Source organism: Thunnus albacares, chromosome 1 (genome assembly GCF_914725855.1).
Source record: "Thunnus albacares chromosome 1, fThuAlb1.1, whole genome shotgun sequence".
NCBI classification, from domain to species: Eukaryota; Metazoa; Chordata; class Actinopteri; order Scombriformes; family Scombridae; genus Thunnus; species Thunnus albacares.
In genome coordinates this window covers 39,569,693-39,592,510 of record NC_058106.1, presented here as the reverse complement: position 1 = coordinate 39,592,510, position 22,818 = coordinate 39,569,693, and the positions used below count along the sequence as shown (strand labels likewise).

General features: G+C 39.4%; 2 protein-coding genes across 2 annotated transcripts in view; one reads left to right on the top strand and one right to left on the bottom strand.

Annotated features, from left to right (window-relative positions):
• The window catches only part of LOC122986896 (NLR family CARD domain-containing protein 3-like), a 1,497,050-nt gene that overhangs the window by 574,944 nt on the left and 899,288 nt on the right, over positions 1–22,818 (top strand). The gene's annotated exons all lie outside the window — the stretch shown is intronic.
• LOC122986850 (NACHT, LRR and PYD domains-containing protein 12-like) overlaps positions 1,498–22,818 on the bottom strand; it is a 30,080-nt gene continuing 8,759 nt past the window's right edge. The window contains exons 4-12 of the mRNA XM_044358298.1: positions 20,476–20,704; positions 18,443–20,231; positions 17,055–17,228; positions 15,767–15,940; positions 15,498–15,671; positions 15,229–15,402; positions 10,201–10,374; positions 10,016–10,062; positions 1,498–2,163 (exon numbers count right to left, since the gene is read on the bottom strand). Coding sequence (XP_044214233.1) covers positions 1,634–2,163; positions 10,016–10,062; positions 10,201–10,374; positions 15,229–15,402; positions 15,498–15,671; positions 15,767–15,940; positions 17,055–17,228; positions 18,443–20,231; positions 20,476–20,704 — 3,465 coding nt within the window. The 3' untranslated portion in view covers positions 1,498–1,633. The remainder of the gene's footprint in view (positions 2,164–10,015; positions 10,063–10,200; positions 10,375–15,228; positions 15,403–15,497; positions 15,672–15,766; positions 15,941–17,054; positions 17,229–18,442; positions 20,232–20,475; positions 20,705–22,818) is intronic.

Sequence of the window (22,818 nt, the reverse complement as noted above, 5' to 3'; positions counted from 1 at the left end):
ATGCACAGCCGCAATAAGGAAGGCTAAAGCTAATTATTATTTGCTTTTAATTCCAAATTCATATTCAAATCCATCAAAATTTGGGAAGGCAGTGAATTCTCTGAACCATAAGTCTTAACTCTCATTTCCTCCTCTCACTTCAGCTGATGGATCTTCAATATCAGATCATAAAGAGATTTGTGTTGCTTTTAATAAACATTCTTTAGCTGCTGGCAACCTCTTTGAAGAAACCTATACAGGAGCCCCTCTACCATCTACTTCTCTTGACTCTCAGGCGATACCAAGATCTCATTTTATGCTACAGCTCTTCTCTTCAGATGAGGTGGCCAATGCCTTATTAGCATTAGATTTGAAATATTCAGTTGGCAAGGATAAACTTGATGCTTAAAGCTTGCTGCCCCAATTGTAGTAAGGTACATAACATATATTTTTAACCTTTCTGTTTTATCTGGTACAGTTCCCACAGTGTGGAAGGTTGCTTGTGTGACTCTTTCACATAAAGGCAGTGAAACAGCTATGCTTGACAATTATAAGCCTATCTCTAAATTGCCATACCTAGCAAAAATACTAGAATCTCTAGTAAATGACCAACTTAAATAATTCCTTTCAGCATATTCTATCTTAAGTACTCACCAATTGGGTTTTAGAGAAAAGCCAGTCTTGTTTTAAATTACATCATTTCAGCTTGGATAATAAGAAACACTGAGCAGCTAAGTCAAAAGATAAGGCAAAAGCTTTTTCTTTAGAAATAAATCCTGCCTCCCATTGCATTGTAGAAAAATCCTTGTTGAGGCAACTTTTTTTTATCAGTTTTAGACTATGGTGACATTTTGTACAGGTTTGCTTCGGCAGTGACTTTAAAGCCCCTTGATTCTGTCTACCATTCTGCACTCAAGTTCATTACTGGTGATGCTTATAACATTCATCACTGCATCCTGTACAAAAGGGTTGGTGGTCCTCTCTCTCTGAGAGGCGGATTTGCACATGTATTTGTTTATTTACAAGGCCCTTTTTGGAAAGCTGCCTTCTTACATTAATTCCATGCTACTTTGGTCCACTGGACCACATTACACTAGGACTAATTGCTGGCTTACGCTCCATGTCCCTCGTGTTCATACACATCTTGGAAGAACTGCTTTTGGCTTCTTTGCACCATCAACCTAGAACACACTACAAAGCACTTTGAAAATGAATTCATTGCTAACTCTTGGTCATTTTAAATCCACATCTCAAACCTTATAACTTCTGTTTGTCCCTGTTTTAACTGGTTTTGTTGTTACTCTATTTATTAATTGTATTTATGTTTGTTGTATTAGTTGTCTTCTTTCTTGCTCAACATCATTGTAAATGAGGGCTTTACCCTCAATGATTTTCAAGTTTATATAAAGACAAAAAAAACACTCTGGGCTTCCACAGCTGGACAGATTTTATTTTATAAAACATGAATAGAACTGCATGCTGCTCATTGGTTTTTGGCAGTAACAACAGTAGAATCAACTGAGACAAATCAATGAATCATGTGGAAGGAAAATAATTGCAGATTTGCTTCACAGTGCAGAGTGTGTGTGATGTTTGATTTCGGCAGCTGATCTTCAGTCAGCAGAGTTTCTGTACACAGGAGAGACTCTCTCTCCTACAGACAACACAGAGACACTGAACCAGACCAGACTGCAAACCCGGGATACAGAGGCTGACTGAATGTGGTGTTTAAGGTGTGGAGGTGGATCAGTGTGTCAGAGGAGACTCTATAGAAGGACAGAGTGCCAGCAGGACAGTCCACATACACTGCTACTCTGTTAGAGACAGAGGAGGAGGAGGAGAAGATGGGTGTTGTTCCCTTATTGTGACAAACAGAGTAACCATCATCTGAGCAGATCAGACTCCAAGACTGATCATTCCATCCAAACCTGCAGTCATAAGTGACTCCTTTCCTTCTGATTCCACTGTAAGTCACTGATATACCAACCTCTCCTCTCCACTCGACCTCCCAGTAACAGCGACCAGTCACAACATTTCTACACAGCAGCTGAGGCCACTCATTAAATCTGTCTGGATGATCAGGATATGACTGATCCTCCTCCACATGTGTCACCTTCCTGTTGTTGTCAGACAGTTTGAGTTTTCTGTTTGTTGTGTTTGTGTCCAGTTCCAGTTCACAGGCATCTGATGGAGAGAACAAGACACAATACAGCTGCAGTTTATCATATGTTGATTGACAACTTTACTGACAATCACTGAAATTAAACCGTTCAAACTTAAACCATCTCAATGACAACAGAGACACTCCGTCCACTGAGGAAGACCATGAGATCTGACTTAAAGCTTTGGAGATACAGAGTAAGTGGACCTTTTGATGAGATTTCTTTTTCTCAATTCAGACTTAAACTTCATTCCGGCAGCATCTGATATTTGTCTCAATGTAAATTCAATTCAGAATTCAGTTAGAACATTCAACATGACGGTGAAGGTGTCAATAACATTCATGTTTTTTTCAATGAAGTTTGGTGTAAAGTGAAGGTCTTTGCACATCATGTCTGTTACTGTCATCTCAAACTGTTGTCTGCTAGATACAGATTTTTTGTCCAAATGCTCCAAAAAGCTGACATCAGTATGAACTAGAAAATGCAATTTCTGTAGAAATTGCATGTGATTGCTGAAAGCGAATCTAGATCGCATAACTGGAAGCTTAACACTATTGAAAAATCTACCAAGCTTAAAATCAGCAATGGGTGGAATTGAACCTACACCCTCATGTTTATAAGACAGCCATGCTATGCATTGAGCTAACATGTCACACAGTAATGTCAGGCCAGATTCTGGTATTTAGCCTGTCAATTGCATGAAATTGACAAAAGAGCAGTTCAGCTCAGCTCATTAAGCAGATTGACATCACCTGGACTCCTTCATCTCTACTCAGTTCTGCCCTAAGCAGGGCTTGAACTCACAACCTTTGGATCTAAAAGGAGTTCAGAAATGACATGACCTTAAACCACTCAACTACTCACACATGCTGTGTAGCACAGGAAAAGATGTATTTAACAAGCATGTCAATCCATATCTTAGATAGTAATGTTAGGAAAAGCTAGAGAGGAATTGAATTCTAGTACAGGATACAGATGTGAGGCAACTTTGTACATGAGAGCAATATTATGAGGAGCACTGCAGTGAGTGGGTATCAAACACACAACCTTGTCATCTAAGGTGTTGCTGATCATGAGAGCAGGGTTCTAAACCACTGAGCCAACAGTCATTCACAAAAATGAGAGGAAAAAATCTCCATTTTGATGAGGAAAATGTATTTGTCTCAAACCAGAGCTTGAAGCCCAGAGATTTGTACATCATTAGTGAAAGCAAGACTAGTTTAACATGAGAATGAATGATATGTGTAAAAAGTGTTTGAAGGAAGAGAGAATCTGTAAGTTTAAGAAACTGCAGTGAGAGAAGACACACATCCTGCAGACTGTATTGCAGTCAATGAGAGCATGACAGCGACTCTCTATCAATTAAGGTTCAGATCTCAAAAACTATAAGTCCTATGTGAAATGTATTTACATGTTGAGAGAGAGGAGGCTTGTGGCAACATACTGATGCAAGATATGTGCTTGAGGAGTTAAAATTGTGGGAGTGATAGCAGTTTAGAAAAACATTTCTGGTCTAAAATTATCTGTGCTCTCCACTGTGCCTGATCACATGACACACTGGTGAGACCTGGAAAAGTCCTCAAAACCCCTGACTTTGGGCTTAAATTGCTGAAAAACTACCAAAAATATCACTAAACAATCTGATAACTTTGAAAGTTCAAAGTTTTGTGAACTTTTTACAGTTTGAATGGCATCTGTACGATAAGGGACTTCCGAGCAGTTGAGTGTCAAAGTGACCAAGGTTCCAAGTATTATAAATATATAATACCTGATATATATTTAGACTGTTTTTCTCCAATTGACCTTGTAGCAGCCAATAATGTAATAACTACCATTAATGTAATAACTGCCAATAACGTAATAATTTTTTCATTAATAATGTAATAAAAGTTGATAATGTAATAACTTACCCATTATGTAATAACATTTCTAAACCAATAACGCAATAACATTTTGTGTATAGTGTAATAAGTTATTACATTATTGGCTGGTTATTACATTATTGGCCGGGTTAAAAAAAGTAATAAAAAATGTAATGAGTCGATAACATAACAATATACTTATATCACTTCATTTAAGTTTTATTTATTTAGTTATGCTGCTATAGGCTTAGACTGCCAGGGGACTTCCCATGATACACTGAGCTCCTCTCTTCTCCTCCTCCTCTCCATCTGTATGCATTCTTGTACCATTAAGGCACGTCACTAACTTGGCTTCTTCCCTGGAGTTTTTGTGCTTTCTTGTCTCACAGGAAAATCCAGAACCCAAGTTGTGTGTTGGCCACGAGAATAGTGCTATGATAGTGGTGTGGTCCTGTGGATGTCCTGCCTCCGCACCTTCTGCTGCTATTACTGCAATGATTATTAGGGCCCGAGCACCAAGTGTGAAGGCCCTATTGGATCTGAAGGAATTCTTCTTCTTCTTCCAAAATAAACGCATTTTTGAAGGCCTTAAACGTGCGCAAAAAGTTGTTAAATTTTGCACATACATCAGAAGTGGTGAAAAATTTGATATTTTATAGGTCCCAAACATGGGCGTGGCAAAATGGCTCAACAGCACCCCTTAAACTGTGTCCTCTGCGGCATGTTTCACGGACATGCACAGAAATTAGTATGCAAACGTATCATGTCTAGACACACAAAAGAGTCCCTTGGAGCAAAACCGTAAATCCAACAGGAAGTCGGCCATGCTGTGTATTTTAACAAACTCCTCCTACAGATTTCATTTGATTGACTTCAAAATTTGTGTGTGTCATCTAGACTAGCTTTTGATCAAAAGTTATTAAAATCATGAGTTTTCACTGACCGCCCTTGCTGTTGCAATGTCGTGAATTTCGATGTTTCACCATAAAACTGGAAGTCCTTATAACTCCAATGTACATTGTCCAATCTGCCCAAAATTTCTCATGCTTCAAGAGGGTCCCATCCTGAATACATCTATGTGTCAATATTGAGACATACTCATAGCGCCACCTACTGGCAACAGGAAGTTACATGCTCTGTACTTTTATGAGCTGTACCAAGCAGGATGAGCAGATCAATCTGAAATTTGGTCAGAAAAGCCTTAACTCTTTGATGATTCCACACTGTGAAAATGGTGAGTTTTCACTGGGCGCCTTTGCTGTGGTGGTGCAGCAAATTTTGATGTTTCACCATGAACAAACAAAGTATTATAACTTAATTCTGCATGATCAGATCTTTTCCAAATTTCCCATGCTTGATAAGGGTCTTGGTCTGAAGGCAAGTTCAGGCTCATGTTGAGTCATAGTCATAGTGCCACCTACTGGCAACAGGAAGTCTTAAGGGTCACTCTTTTGCTGACTACTCCAAGCAGGTTATCCTGAAAGACATAAAATTTGGTCAACCAAGGTGTAAGACCTCGATGACAATATCTCCTGAAGCCTCTGAGTTTTCATCAAAAGTTGTTGCCATGGCAACACATTGTTCACCACATAGACATGCTTGAAAACTCACAAAACTTTGCACACACATGACAGGTCTTAAAGTCTGTAATATTGGATAGGTGACATGCATGGGTGTGGCAAGTTGGCTCGACAGTGCCCCCTACAATATTTCAATGAAGCAGCCCCCGCGCCAGGTTAAACCTACATGAATGAAAATCAGTACACACATGTATCATGCCAGGGTGCACAAAAAATTCTCTTGGACCAATAGCTTAAACCCAACAGGAAGTCAGCCATTTTGAATTTAGTGCTCAGTTTTGGCGATTTTGCATGCTTTGTATTTTAACAAACTCCTCCTACAGAATTCATCATAACGACTTCAAAATCCGTTTGTGTCATTAAGACTAGTTTGTGATCAGCAGTTATCAAAATCTTGAATTTTCGCTGAACACCCTTGCCGCGGCGACGCAGCAAACTTTGACATTTCGTCATGAAGCAGGAAATAGCTGTAGCTTGAGTGTACATTGTCCAACCTGCACCAAATTTCTCATGCTTGATAAGAATCCTGCCCTGAACACATCTACATGTCAATATTGATTCATAGTCATAGCGCCACCTGCTGACAACATGAAGTCAGCTTTATATGACAAATATCATGTGATTCACATGAAATTTTCAAGGTGTGGTCTACAGTTAATATACAGCAACATGATGTTTACTTAATAGGTGTTCTCTAGCACCACATAGTGGACACAAGAATTGATATTTAACTCTTCCATGCAATGTTCGATAAGAGTCCGGTCCTGAACTGCATGCCTGCAATAAAAGCCCTTCGACTGCACCACACCCTGACATGCGAAAGGGTGCGAGGGCCCGATCATCACTGCTTGCAGCTTTAATTACTAGTCATATCTCTGTTATTACTATCATTGTTATTGTTATTATTGTTGTTATTATGCTTCTCTGTGTCTCTCTCTCCCCTATCCCACTCCCTCCTTCCTTCTCTATTAACCCAACCAGTCAAGGCAGATGGCCGCCCACCTAGAGTCTGGTTCTGCTTGAGGTTCCTTGCTGTTAAAGGGGGGTTCTTTCTTGCCTCTGTTGCCAAGTGCTTGCTCATGGGGGAATTGTTGGGGGCTAGCTGCTTTGAGAATTAAAAAAAAAAAACTCTACTGGGGAACCATCCAGTCCCAGAGATTTCCCACTCTGCATCTATTTGATAGCTGTTGTGATCTCACTAAGGGTTATAGGCATTTCCAAATCATGGTGTTCATCTTGGGAGATTTTCAGGATAGTCAGGTTCAAAAAGAAACTGGACATTTTAGAGGTGTCGTCTGGACTGTCAGATGTATATAATTGGGAACAGAATGATCTGAAAGCACCATTAATTGTGTTTGGAACCATTGTAAGGATGTCTGAGCTGTTGTGAATTTGCGGAATTAATCGTGATGCAGGTCTGCTCTTAAACTGTTGGGCCAATAGATGACCTGCCCTATCCCTATGTTCATATAAAGCACCCCGAGTCTTAAGTACAAGGCGTTCAGCATCTTTGGTGGTTAACAGGTTTAACTGTGTTTGGGCACTGAGTTTTTCTTTATAGATTTAAGGTGAAGGGGCTCCAGAGTAACGATGATCCAGGTCTGATATTAGCTCTATTAACTCCTATTGCTGTTTTTTTTGCTGTCTATTGGCATGCACAGTATATGAGAAAATTGTACCCTAATACCCACTTTCAGGGTCTCCCATAGTAAGGAGGGGGAAGTTCCATCACTTTTGTTAGTCTCCAGAAAAAAGTTGTGGCCTGGGAAATAGTTTTACGAAAAAACGGCATCTGCTAACAAAGTAGCGTCTAGTTTACAAACTTCAATAGGTTTGAGTTTGAAGACTAGCTTAAGGATCACAGGTGCATGCTCCGAAATGGCAATATCAGAATATTCCAATGAGGCTAGTGAAGGTAAAAGAGCTTTATCAATGAAGAAGTAGTCTATACCTTTATAAGTATGTGAGAAGAAAGAATCTACTGGGCGCAAAAAATCTCCATGGGTCAATACAGCCACACCGATGCATAAAGGAAGATAGTACTTGAGACATTTTGGACGGTGTGACAAGTAAAGTACTAGATCTATCCAGCTGGGGATCTATGATACAGTTGATGCCCCCTTGCCCCCTAAAATTAGATGATGGGTGCTAAAGTTGGGTAAGGAAAACAAAAGCTTGTTTGTAAAGTTATCATCCCAGTTAGGGGTGTAAGCACCTACCAGTATGACTGTGGTCTGAAATAATGAGCCTGCTAATTTGACATAGTGGCCATTGGGATCTTAGATGGTCTAAGTGAATTGGACCTTTTTACCAGTCAGTATAGCGGCACCCCCTGTCCTTGTATCAAACTTGGAATGAAAGATCTGGCCAGTCAAAGACCTGGAGGGCCTCATGTGGTCACAGTTTTGCAAGCGAGAGTACAACATCCCCTGTCAACTCCTAAATATGGGAGAAAACCATGGCATGTTCCACTGGCCCATTCAGTCCACTGACATTCCATGAGAGGATTTTAACATTACCTCTCATTCCTACAGTTGTTGTATTAGCCATGTAATTGAGAGATAAGTAAAATTACATACACTGTAGCAGTAGTGAAATATCTGGCACCCATAGTGAGAGCTATATGTAGATTTGTGTGACAATAGTCAAGAAACCCATGAGTAAAAATAAGAGGTAAGAACACACAAAAGACACATACAACCTTATCCACCTCTAATGGAGAAAACTGCAGCTTAACAATTCCTAAGCTAACTTTCTGGAACTAAACAAACTTCTCCTCCTCAACTGAGAGAGCTTCCAAGTTAATGTTATAGCAATTACATGGTTTGAATGTCAAATGATTACACAGAAACAAGCAACAACTATCGTCTTCATTGATCAGTATATATAGTATGGTGATAGTATTTAGTGTAGTAAGGTGTGGGTCAACAGCAGGGGCACCAGGCAGAGTAACAGCAGCACTGGATTAGTTTGTTGTTTTGTTTTGTTTTGACGATTGAGTCAGCCTGAGGTTAAGGCCAATAGCAAAACAATGAATAAGCCCCTGAAAATGCACCAGCATAGGCCCTTCGCCCTTTGTCAGTCTGTGGTGTGCTCTGTCAAACTCGGGTGCTTCTGATAATGTTCACAAAAAACTCCCTGGCAGATTGCTCTTCAGACCTCAGGACCTCCCCGCAGGTTATTTCAACAGGACCAGTTGTCAAGATCATCCATCTTAGCTTGCATTTCAGTTCTTTTAGTCTGAAAGTTTTCACAGTTGTGGATAGTCAGCACCTCTTCTACAGTTTGTAATCTAGATCCATACTTTTCCATCTCCCAATGTACAGCTTCCAATGAGGCTTGTAAAGGCTGAAAGCTCGCTTTAATTTCAGAGGAGACAGTTGCCATCATTTTCTTCACTTTGGCTTGTAGAGACAATACCGTTAGCTCATTAGCTGTATTGACTAGTAGGGATGTGCAGAGGTCCCAGTATGTGAATTTGTATCTGTATTTGTTGAGGCAGCAAAATTATTTGTATTCGAATAAAAGTGGAAAGAGGCTTAAAAATCCTGTTTTTGTTTTTATTACACTTTTAATTTTAAAGTGTTACAATAAGTGCTCATGAATAAACAACCTTACGAAGGAAGTCCCCACATCGGGTCTCGAACTGTAGTCTCCAAGATCACAGACGACTGTGCTGACTACTGAGCTAAAACTTTACTCATTGCCTCATTGCAGACAGACCTCTACCTATTTATACACCCATAACACAGAGACAGCACACTGTATAGCATGTAGGGAAGAACTTCAAAGGCGATTATTGCTTTGCACCTTTCATTTATTGCCTATTTTTCACAAACTAACTTTGTGGAAAAGAGGAGGGGAACAACAGGTAATGGAGAGTCCCTTGGGAGTACTTCACGTATGTCAGTAGCTCAGCTTTATTTCTGGGGAACACCCCCAACTCCGGGAGTGATGTCCAAATTAGGAAATGTGCCTCATATAGCAGGTGAATATGACTCCCCTCGTTGAGACCTGCTGATGGACGCAACAGCGAAGCAGAGATGACTGTAAAAACCCCAATTGAGAGACGTATATTCCAAATGTGCTGTATACATGTCCAAAGTAAGCTCCTAAAACCTGAATAATATCAGCATATCCCACATCTTAATCAGAAAATGCTACATTCAGAATAAGGCCTATCCACACTGAATATGCTGTTTACATGACCCATATCAAATTGGGTCTTTTCAAATGTCGTCATATTTTGAATAATAGTGAAATATTAGTGTGTCTGCAAATGTAGTCATTGGTTCAAGATAAATGTCAGTTTAAGCCATGCCCATTTATGAAAAAACAGATTTTCCATCATTTTGAACTTTTTTCACTTCTTTTACATATTTCATCTAGTTTTTCTCAAAATTCTAATGAATCAAACTAAAAACACACTCACACTTCCTCACACCAGGTTTCAGTCTCTGCAGTCCACCATGGTCCACCCTGGAGGAAGAAGCAAAGTCACAATCAATTTCATACACCTTCACTCATCCACCATTAAATATGAACCAGATTTCCTCAGTTAGTCAGAGTGTCTGTTCATCTGTCCATACCTGAGAGTGTCCACCTGTCTGTCCATACCTGAGAGTGTCCAGTCTCCAGTGTGGATCTTCCAGTCCAGCAGATAGCAGCTTCTCCCCTAAGTCTCCTGGATGATTGTAGCTCAGGTCCAGTTCTCTCAGATGGGAGGGGTTGGAGCTCAAAGCTGAGGCCAGAGAAGCACAGCCTTCCTCTGTGATCAGGCATTCTGACAGACTGAACACACATAACAGTTGCTTTAATGAGCTTTAAAAAAATTCAACTCAACTCAATAAACAGTATTGTGTCCTTCAGGCCTTTATGTTTGTTGTGTGTGTCACACTGGGCGCCCCCTTCTGTATGTTGGTGTTATGCACCAACATACAGAATGTTGTTGTTGTCTGTATGTTGGTGTTATGCACCAACATACAGAAGGGGGCACAGAATGTCCAATGACATTCTGTTTTTACTTTGACAGAAGAAATGCATTTAAAGTTAAATATTGTTCGACAGCATATCTTAAGATAGTAAGAAGGTTTCATAAAAATTTACTGATGTTTTATGTTAGTTCACATTTTTCATTCCAATGATAACTGTGATTACAACAATTTAATTAGCCAACTTAGCATCTTCCATCATATTCATTTCATTCAGTGTTTAAGCATTTAATTTGTAGAAAATCATTCAATTCCTGAGCAGAAGATCTGCTTTGTATGTTTACCTGTATGTAGAGGACATGACAGTAATTCTGTGTTGTGTATTTTCTGTTATTCTTTCCATTATACTAGATTTTCATGACTTTAAGCAGATTGAGTCTTCATCAAAGATTAAATGACAGAAACATATCCTGACTGATGTTGGTGTAAAAGAAGTTTGACTTACTGTGTACCTGACATTACAACACTTCAGCTCAAACAGTACACAAAATCTTTTTAGCATCAAACTCTTTTCCTGTAGACTAGAGGGAAGCCAAAATATTACTTTATATACTATACATCTTAAAAACACTGTCGATGTGTCTTTCTATGAGAAGGAAAGCAAAAGTTAAGTTTACAACTAAAATAGATCAAGAAGAAATAAAGGAAGCCAGAGATTTTAAATTCTTAGGTGTGATTTTGGACTTCCAACTCAAATTTGATAAACATGTTAAAAAGCTATGCAAAACAGTAAAGACGAATCTCAACTGTTTTTGAATGATAAGACATTACATACCCCTTAAGGCAGCTCAACTGTTGCATGCCATGATATTTTCACATTTATTCTACTGTGTTACTGTATGGAACCAGGCTTCACAGTCAACTGTCAGACCTTTTACACCACTATACAATCAAGCACTGAAAATAATGGATCATCAGGACATCAGCAAATTGCAACTGCAGGGTGGCACAGTGCAAAACTACTTTCAGTTAGTCATCTTTTTCAATAAAAGGGATACATTTTTGGACTGCCCTACGAAAAGAAATAAAAACACAAACTGATCTGAAAATGTTTAATGAAAAGGTGAAACACTGGCTAAAACAAAACCAAACCTGTGATCACTGATTATTGATCATGCAAAGTACACATGCACAACAGTTAACCGTGGCAGGGTTATCTGGGATCCAAAAGGCAAGCCAAATGGTCCATTAGGAGGTAATTTAAAATTTAAAATTACGTAGTGTCCTCTCAAAAACTGGTCAAATACAACATCATCATCATGATCAGAGACTGAAATCTTGACTTTTTATGCTTATCAGAGACCTGACTGTATGCAAACTCTCCATCTGCTGCATTGACTGTACCTGGCTATAATATCTTTAGGAGAGATAGGACTGAGGGAAAAGGCGGTGGAGTGATGATATATACAAGTGATACTTTCCAATGTGAGTGAATACAGTGGTCATCTTGTAACAATTTGGAATGTATTGGACTAAATGTAATCTTGTCATCTCAAATGCTCCTTTTTGTAATATATTGCCCTCCTTCTGCCAATTATATGTTTTATGAACAACTGTACAGATACTCAACTGGGATGATAAAACAAGTAAGAAAAATTTAAAGCAGATCTCATCTAGTCTAGACTTAACCCAGCTAGTTAAAGGTCCAACTAGAATAACTAATTCTTCAAAAACTCAGATTGACTTGATTTTCAGTAATAAACCTCAAAGAATAATTAAGACTTTTAATATGGTAACTGGTCTGCCTGATCACAATTTGACACTTATGGCAAGGAACTTGACTAAGAAACAATTTAATTTTTCTACTCCCAAACAACCTGAACAGTTTAGAATTCCAAGAAGTGAACTGGAAAATTTTGAAACTACACTAAAGAAAACAGACTTGAATAAACTATTGTCTAGGGTAGATGCAGAGGCAGATAGCAATGTATTATTAACTACAATTAAGAATACAATAAATTAATTTACTAGTGAAGTCAAGACCAAAAAAAGACAGAAAAGTAGCTTGCACTGGTTGAACTCAGATGTATGGAGATAAATGAAACAATGAGACCTTGCATTAAAATGGGCTCTCAAATCTAAACTAGAACGTGATAAACATAAATTTACCATGTTAAGAAACAAGGTAATTAAGGAATTGAGAAAGGCCAAGGCTAACTTCTTCATAAACATTATTGGTGAAGCAAGAGGCAATGCAAAACTGATCTGGAGACAGATTAAAAAATTTACAGGGAAAGACCACAAGTCAGCAAAGGACTTAGAACTGGACCTAGATGGACAGATTAGCTGAGACCTTCAACAACTATTTTATTGCCCCTGTTCCAGAAAATGTCAGTGAAAAGATTTTTGATATTAAAGAAATTTCAGAAATCAAAGTGCTTAAGATCATCGATTCACTTAAGATGACTCAAGCCAAAGATGTATATGGTATGGACACTTCAATGCTCAAAACTGTTAAAGAGCCATTAGCACCTCCTATCTGCCAGGTAATTAATTTATCAATTTCCCAGGGGCTATTTCCAACTGTATGGAGAGCTATAGTGACACCTATCTTTAAAGCTGGTGATCATAAAGCTGTCTGTAATTATAGACCAATCAGTATATTGCGTGTCATCTCTTAGATTGCTGAGAAATGGGTATCTGAATAGCTCATTTTCCATCTCAACAACAGCCCCTTCTCTCTACATCCTATGCAGTTTGGCTTTAGAGCAAAACACTCCACTGATACAGCCAACTGTTATTTTGTAGAAAACATTAAATCAATGATAGACGAAGGTGGTGTTGTTGGAGCTATATTTCTGGATCTAAAAGAGAGCCTTTGATACCGTTGACCATAACGTCCTTATAGCGAAACACTCCAGGTTCAATTTCTCCCATAATGCGCTCAACTTTATGAAATCATATCTAGCAGACAGAACCCAATGTGTAAGAGTATACAGGTTTTATGAAGTCTTCTACCGGTGTCCATTTTAGGCTCACTCTTGTTTAGCCTGTACATAGATGATATACCAACAGTTTGCTCTGACGTTAATGTCCAGATGTATACAGATGATACAGTTATCGAAACTGAGTGCTGTTATGGTACAAGTTACCACGTGGCTAGTTCAATCCTGCCTTCAGCTCAATATTACAAAAACATTCAGCATGTTCCTCACAAAAAGATCAACCTCAACACCGGATCCAGATATCCTAGTCACTGGAAAAAAACTACAGATTGTGTCTGAGTTTAAATACCTTGGTATCACTGTTGACTCTAATCTGTCTTTCACATCACATGTAAAAAGAGTTGCAAGGAATGTTAGATTCAATCTAGCCAATTTCAAATTCACAAAGAGCTGCATGACCACTAATGCAGCTAAAATGTTCATGAACAATGATTTTCCCACACATCACCTACTGTCTGACAAGTTGGGGACACGTCAATAAAACCACACTAAAGCCAATAGAATCTCTGTACAAACAAACAATAAAAACTCTAGACATGAAGCCACAAAAATACTATCATTGCAATATTTTGAAAAAGCACAACTTATTAAGCTGGGAAAACATGGTTAAATACAGTAGACTGTGTCTTGTTTTCAACTAGAGCAAAAACTAGAAGAGACTGTCTTATTCCAAGAAGACAAAGTAGTTTTGGCCAATCTGCTTTTTCTGTCAGAGCATCGTAGGATTGGAACAACTTACCGCAACACATAAGAAACTGTTCCAACTACCATTCATCTACCACAACGTTAAGAGCCTGGTTCATTAGAAATCAAACTTGTGAGCACTAGCATAGCGAGATGTTTTTTGTGTTGTTTGTTGTCTTACTTGTCATTATTATGCTTAACGTAAGAGATGCTCTTGTTTATTTTGTTTTAGGCTTTGTATGTAACATTCACACTTCACCAGTCCTGACATTGTGTTGTCGTGCTATTTGTTGAATGTGCTGTTGTGCTATTTGTTGAATGTCATCTTATTTGTTGGTTGTTTTCATGCTATTGTTGATTTTATGTGTCTCAAGAGCTGTCTTTCTTGTCTCCTTGCAGTGCAGACTTGTTTGTATTGGCATATTTTTATTGCTGATTGTATTTTCAATGCTTTTATTTGTAATATTAGTGCTTCCAACTTTTTGCCTGCCCAGGGACAACAGACAAAAATTAGCCTTTCTGGCTAACTCTGGCTACATGTTATTAATATGCACTGTCCCTGTTAAATAAAGTAATAAAATAAGATAAATACAAATAAAGATGGAGGAACAGACACACATAGACAAACAAACATACATACATACTCAAAGACTACATGCATGCATGCACATGGACACACACCTATAAACAATATGCACATACATTTATATTGCCATGAATTAGGGAACATACACATGCACACATACGCAACACATGTAAATGATTATATGATGTAAATATTGTTGTTACTGAGAATGTCACTATTTATTATGAGCTCAACTTAACTAATGTACTTCTGGTATTGATATGCTATGACTATTCTTCAGTAGAAAAGCCTAACCAGGAGCAGGGGTTGCAAAATAATCTTGGCTAGAAATCCTGTATACAATACACCTGTATCATGTTAATTTAAACTGTTACAATGTTTTTGCATCGTCCCTGACAAATGAACTAATAAATAAATATATACATAGTAATAAAATGACCTGAGAGTTTCCAGTCTGCAGTGTGAACTCTCCAGCCCAGCAGACAGCAGCTTCACTCCTGAATCCTGCAGGCTGTTGTTACTCAATTCCAGCTCTCTCAGACTAGAGGACTGGGAGCTGAGAACTGAGGGTAGAGCTGCACAGCTTCTTTCTGAGAGGTTACAGTCACTCAGTCTGAAGAAGAATTTCAATAAGTTAATCCACAGATCCAATATATTAAGAAAGTAAAACCTTGGTGGGTAAAGTTTAACAGACACCTGAATCCTAACCTGATAGTTTCCAGTCTGCAGTGTGGACTCTTCAGTCCAGCAGACAGCAGCTTCACTCCTGAATCCTGCAGGCTGTTATTACTCAGATCCAGCTTTCTCAGACTAGAGGACTGGGAGCTGAGAACTGAGGACAGAGCTGCACAGTTTCTAGCTGAGAGGTTACAGAGACCCAGCCTGCAGAAGAATTTTAATAAGACGAGTCACAGATCCAATATATAAAGAAAGAAAAAGCTTGGTGGGTAAACTTTTACAAACAGCTGAATGCTAACCTGAGACTTTCCAGTCTGCAGTGTGGGCTCTCCAGTCCAGCAGACAGCAGCTTCACTCCTGAATCCTGCAAGTTGTTGTTACTTAGATCAAGCTCTCTCAGACTGGAGGACTGGGAGCTGAGAACTGAGGACAGAGCTTCACAGCTTCTCGCTGAGAGCTTACAGCCCCTCAGCCTGAAGAAGAATTTCAATCAGTCCATTTGACATTCACATTTTGTCATTTGACAGACACTTTTATCCAAAGTGATTTACAAGTGAGGTAAAAACAATCAAGCAATAAAGGACAGTGATTCTAAAAGAGCTGGGGTACAAATTCTGAAGTACTTAACTGTTGTGTGTTCTTGAGTGTTACAAATTACTAGTCTGGGTCTGATTGTAGACTCTGAATTGAATTTTATCTCCCACATAAATTCTATCGAGCCCAGTCATTCTTAACAAAAAAGATGCAGAAAAACTAATTCACGCCTTGATCGTTAGTCGACTTGACTACTGCAATGCAATTTTTAATGGACTATCCAAAATATCAGTAAACAACTCACATTCAGAACTCAACCAACAGGCTCTTAACCAGAACCAGGAACAGTGAGCATATTAGAGTGATTTTAGCTACTCTACACTGGCTCCCAGATTCAGAATTCTTTTAATGGTTTACAAAGCATTGGTTAAGCCCCTGTTTTTACTGTGATGCTACTAAAATCACATGTTTCAACACTGAGGTTCTCTGATACCCCACTGTCGCTCTCACAGAACCACACCCATAAAAACACTGGAGATGCAGCCTTTTCTGCTTATGCACCAACTTATGCAACAATTTACCAGCAGAAATTAAAGCAACAACCTCAGAGAGCGCTTCTAAAAGCCAAGTAAAATATACAGACTGGCCTTCAATTAACTACCTCCCCAACATCTACCTATGTATGCTTATTGCACTTTGTTCACTTGTCTCATTTTTTAAAAATATTTTTTTAATTATTCAAAAAACTAAATAATATATTTTTTTAATATTTAAAAATGATCATTTTTAATTTTTTTTTATGTATTCTGAGTATTTCTCTATTCTGAGTATGTCTCTTATTCTTAAAGTTTTTCTTATGTTTATGGCACCTGGAGTTACAACTACTGTATGGAATGTGTTATACAAATAAACTTATACTATAAGTTACACCATTAAATATACAGAGGGAGCATTTTTGTTTTGTTTTTTTTTTTTAATTATAAAAGTAAGAATAACACAAAATGAATATATGAAGTAAATATGAGATAATAGGGTCATAATTTGAATACTAACCTGAGAGTTTCCAGTCTGCAGTTTGGACTCTCCAGTCCGGCAGACAACAACTTCACTCCTGAATTCTGCAGGTTGTTGTTACTCAAGTCCAGCTCTCTCAGACTAGAGGACTGGGAGCTGAAAACTGAGGACAGAGCTGCACAGCTTCTCTCTGAGAGGTTACAGCCGCTCAGCCTGAAGAAGAATGAGCCGGCCAAAAGAAAACAATTGCAAACATTAGTTTTCTTCCTTGAGCAAAGAATAATGTCATAAGCAGAGCAACTGTGGGGGCAGAGAGGGCAGCTGCCCCAGCTCCCACACTCAGTAGTAGCCTTGCTGGGGACATGGTACATGACCCAACTTGGCAGTGCAGCAGGAGTAGTAGAGGTTAACTATCTTAATTTCATTCTCCATGGTAGTTCTTATCACTACGGATGTAATCCGCCCCCCAACCACAATGTGGGTTGCAATAGCAACAAGTGGAAGTGGAGGTGAAGACTGCAGAAGCAGCAATTCAAAGTTTATCACTAACTTTGCTGAAAAGCTTATCCAAAATATAAGATATTCATGTCTTTTGTGTATGTGGTGAATGAAACTTGTAAGATGAGGTTTCAGCCATCTGAGGCCCATTAAGAGCTATTTGTGTTCATGCACAGATAAGGCAGGACTATCCAACCTCACTTTGTCAGTGTTTACATCCCGCTTAGCACACAGCAAAGACAAAGTGGTTGGCAGGTTTTCCACCATGAAGGAGAGGAAGATGAAGTTTTAAAAAAGGACCATAATATGTACAGTTTGTTAATCTGTTCAGATTATTTTCTTTTATGGAGGATGATGGAACACACAAATGACTACTCTAAACTACAGCAGGCTGAGCAGGGACAACAACTGGTGAGAGAAACATCCATAATTAGTCTTTAATAACTTACTTTTTTTTTTTTAAAGAAATCAGTCAGAATATTGGATTAATCTGTTGTTTGACTTCATGCTTACCACATCTAGGCCCCTGTCTGTGTCACTGCTGTTGGTGTTGTAGACTGTCTACTTTGTATTTGAATAGGCCTTGTATTGATGTAGACCATTGTGTCTATTTTAAGTTTGAATAGGAAACACTGAATATGAAACATTTGAACACACATGGCAACCTGTTTTCTTTTTTTGTTCTTCAGAACACATATGTCTGACAAAATGGCTTCACTGTATGTTTTCTTAGACATAGGCTTGCTTGGCTTTATAAGTTACAATTTGTGTTTATGGATAGGATAGGCTATGTCAGCTATTTTACAGTTTTAAATTTTTAAATGATGTTCTCAGAAGGGACCCTTGAGAATGCTCCACCCTCTGTGCTAAAATTGTAGCTCTACCTCTGAATAAACTACATTAATCTGGATAGTTCTGTGTGTACATACATAGCTTTTTTGGAGGCTTTGACTACTGGCAGTAGCCTCAGAAGAGCCTCCTCTGAAGCAGAGTATTTCTTCAGGTCAAACATGTGCAGATCTTTTTCTGATGACAGTAAGATGAAGACCAGAGCTGACCACTGAGCAGGAGACAGTTTGTCTGTGGAGAGACGTCCTGAACTCAGGTACTGTTGGATCTCCTCCACTAGAGAATGATCATTCAGTTCATTCAGACAGTGGAACAGATTGATGCCTCTCTCTGTTGACAGATTCTCACTGATCTTCTCCTTGATGTACTCAATAGTGACCTGAGTGGTCTGTGAGCTGTTTTTTGTATCTTTCAGGAGGCCCTCTAGGAGAGTCTGATTGGTCTGCAGTGAAAGACCAAGGAGAAAGCGGAGGAACAAGTCTAGGTGTCCATTTGGGCTCTTTAAGGCCTCGTCCACAGCACTCTGGTAAAAACATGTTGATTTCAACACTTCAGACCACCAGGATGTTTGTTTTTCTGCTAGCAGATTGACTCCAGACTTGATGAATGACAGATGGACATGAAGAGCAGCCAGAAACTCCTGAACACTAAGATGGATGAAGCAGAACACCTTGTCTTGGTACAGCCCTCTCTCCTCTTTAAAGATCTGTGTGAACACTCCTGAGTACACTGAGGCTGCTCTGATATCGATGCCACACGCTGTCAGGTCTGATTCATAGAAGATCAGGTTGCCTTTCTGCAGCTGCTCAAAAGCCAGTTTTCCCAGAGACTCAATCATCTTCCTGCTCTCTGGATTCCAGTGTTGATCTGTCTCAGCTCCTCCATCATACTTGGCGTTCTTCAGTTTGGACTGAACCACCAGGAAGTGGATGTACATCTCAGTCAGGGTCTTGGGCAGCTGTCCTCCCTCTCTACTTTTCAACACGTCCTCCAGAACTGTAGCAGTGATCCAGCAGAAGACAGGGATGTGGCACATGATGTGGAGGCTTCGTGATGTCTTGATGTGGGAGATGATGGTGCTGGCCTGCTCCTCATCTCTGAATCTCTTCCTGAAGTACTCCTGCTTCTGTGGGTCACTGAACCCTCTGACCTCTGTCACCATGCCGATGCACTCAGGAGGGATCTGACTGGCTGCTGCAGGTCGTGTGGTTATCCAGAGCCGAGCAGAGGGAAGCAGTTTCCCCCTAATGAGGTTTGTCAGCAGCACATCCACTGAGGTGGACTCTGTAACATCAGTCAGGATCTCATTGTTGTGGAAGTCCAGAGGAAGTCGACACTCATCCAGACCGTCAAAGATGAACACAACCTGGAACTCTTCAAACCTACAGATTCCTGCTTTTTTGGTTTCAGTAAAGAAGTGATGAACAAGTTCCACCAAGCTGTACTTTTTCTCTTTCAACACATTCAGCTCTCTGAAAGTGAATGGAAATGTGAACTGTATGTCCTGGTTGGCTTTGTCTTCAGCCCAGTCCAGAGTGAACTTCTGTGTTAAGACTGTTTTCCCAATGCCAGCCACTCCCTTTGTCATTACTGTTCTGACTGGTTCATCTCTTCCAGGTGAGGCTTTAAAGATGTCTTCTTGTCTGATTGTTGTTTCTGGTCTGTCTGGTTTCCTGGACGCTGTTTCAATCTGTCTGACCTCATGTTCATCATTGACCTCTTCAGTCCCTCCCTCTGTGATGTAGAGCTCTGTGTAGATCTGATTCAGAAGGGTTGGGTTTCCTGCTTTAGCAATCCCCTCAAACACACACTGGAACTTCTTCTGCAGGTTAGACTTGAGTTTACGTCGACACTCTGCAGCAACAGTTTCTGAATGAACAAACAACAAATGAAATCAGTGAGTGGATCCTACAGAAAGTCAAGAAATCTTAACATGTGTCTGTATCATTTTTCCTCCACTGTCAGTTTTATTGAGCTCATCAGTGGAGGACAAACAGCCTCTGATCTGATGCAGATGTGTGCAGCATATTTACTTCAGAGTTTGACATGTAAACCTCTCCCATGTTGCCTCAATTTCCTCTCCATCATGTTAAATCTGTTAAAATCCTCTTACTGCTCTGCAGATGGTCAGCCAGCTCCTCCTGCTTCATTCTCCTCAGGAAGTGCAGTGTGATCTTCAGAAAAGCCTCTCTTCTGCTCCTGCTCTGCTCTTCCTCCTCACCGTCCAACACCTCCTCATCCTCACTCTGACTCTCTAAGCATCCTGGGTAATCCGGACTCAAACCCCTCTGGAACCTCTTCAGCTCATTCTTCACAAAAGTGATGATGTTTTCCTCCAGCAGCTGGAACAGAAAGATAAACTGAACATTTAATTTAAACTGGTAGAAAACAACATGTGATTCATCTGTCAGTCTGAAGGCCTTTAGCTATATTATGAACAGGGCATTGTACATTTTAGAAGAATTCTATATGGATTGAAGCACAGACTATTATTTTGAAGGCCACAGGTTAGCATTCCCACTATCATTTTTTCTGTTCCTTAAGTGTTGTTGATGTGTCGTTGGTATGTTCTTATGAAATTCTGTAAGTGTAATGGGTTTCATGTTAAAGTTAAACACCTTTCTATAAAGGAGAAATGTTGAGCGTTATCACCAGAGGTATAGCAAGCATCTTATTTTACAAACTGCACTGGCCGTACTTCCATTGGCTTTACTTCCTTTTTGTGTTGGGACTTTTTCCAGGAAGGTACACATTGGGTGTGGTCGAAAAGTATGTCCTATCATCTTTTCCCAACCACTTTTCCTTGACCTTGATGGAAAACATTGTGAGGTCAAGGAAAGACGGACTTAGGAAAAGACAGTTGTGGTGCTAAGAGAATCAGACTGCACTTACACTGGGATGTTATTGAAGTGGGTCTGCCGTGGTAAAAATACAATGTTCCGAAGATGGACTACAAAAAGCGCATCTTAGATACTTCGCCCTGTGCTTTCTTACCGTGTTGTTTCATATAGGCTATATAAATGTGGACAACACAGTGAAACAAGGGCGAAATTTTCAGTCAGACTTTGGGGGGGACCCAGTGGGTATGGGGTATATATAAAATCAAACACACATAGCCGAATAAATAATGTAGGCTAATACAATACTTTTTTGTAGATTTACATGTGGTGTGAATGTCCAGGTTTACACAGTGAAATAGTTTGTAATAAAGCAGCCCTTCTCGGGATGAATGCTTAGCTCCATCACGGCTGTTGTGGCATTTTTATTTTAAATAGCTAAAAATCCAAAGTCATTCCTCTGCAGAGTTTCTTCTGTCCTGTCAAGAAATTACAGTTTTCAGTTTTGCTGTTTAACTGCAGTCTCTGTAGTGACATGGAAGCATTTCAATATACTGAATGCACCCTTTCTAATGATTAAAGGAATAGCATTTTGTTGCACAATAAGTTAGTTGTTTGCCTGATTGAAAAGATAAGCCTATCAAGCACAGACAGGAGTTTCAGTGTACAAAACTTTGCTACCTGCCTCCTTAATATATCCATGGCCTGTGTGCGTTTATTATGTGCTGCGCAATATATTTCTCCCCCTCACTCTGACGCTTCAAGTAGGCTAAAGTTCCGCTCTCTTACATTAAAATACCAGATTTTATGGACCAAAAATACTCTGAGTTGTATAAATATTTGGGATTGAAGCCCTGAATGATCAGCCCTGTGAGTGAACCTGTGTAGATCAGAGATCTGTGCATGGCTCACGAAGAATAGAGAACAGACCCAAAACTATGGCAAGTGCATTCACAAGCTGCTGTTGTTTTCACTGTTACTGGACATGAACACAAATGAGACACAGGAGGTTTTCTGTAAATGACACACATCCAGTGCATTTTGGAGTCAGTTTAACACTGAATATTGAGGGAAACTAGCTTTATTTCAGCTTGGGGGGAATCTGCTGTCATGTAATTTACAAATATTGGGGGGGGACAAAACTCCATGTTTCATACATTAGGGGGGGCGTGATCCCCATCCCCTGCGGTAATTATGCGCTTGCGTTGAAAAATATTAATTCATTACCAAGGTCGAAATTGAATTAAAGGAATATAGGCTGCCAGTAACAAAACTGAAATGAAATTGTCACATTGAGAATGCTTGCTCAGGCTCACCCCCCTGTATCCCAATTATTGTATTAAAATAAGTGTTAAATATATGCAAGATAGGCATAACTTGTTATGCCTACAAATCTACTACTGTACATATAATTTTGTTTGAGTTTATGAATGGTGCATTACTTGGTCGCTTTAAATATTACTGCTGTAAGGAATTGTGGGATGGAATTATCTCCTTTCCTTTCATAAAGGATGGTCAAGTGTACCCTATGCTAAAGGAGATTAGAAAGGACGCACTGAAGCACATTTCCTTAGCATTTGGAGAATTTGACCAGCTCTTATCATGGCTGCCACTTAGAT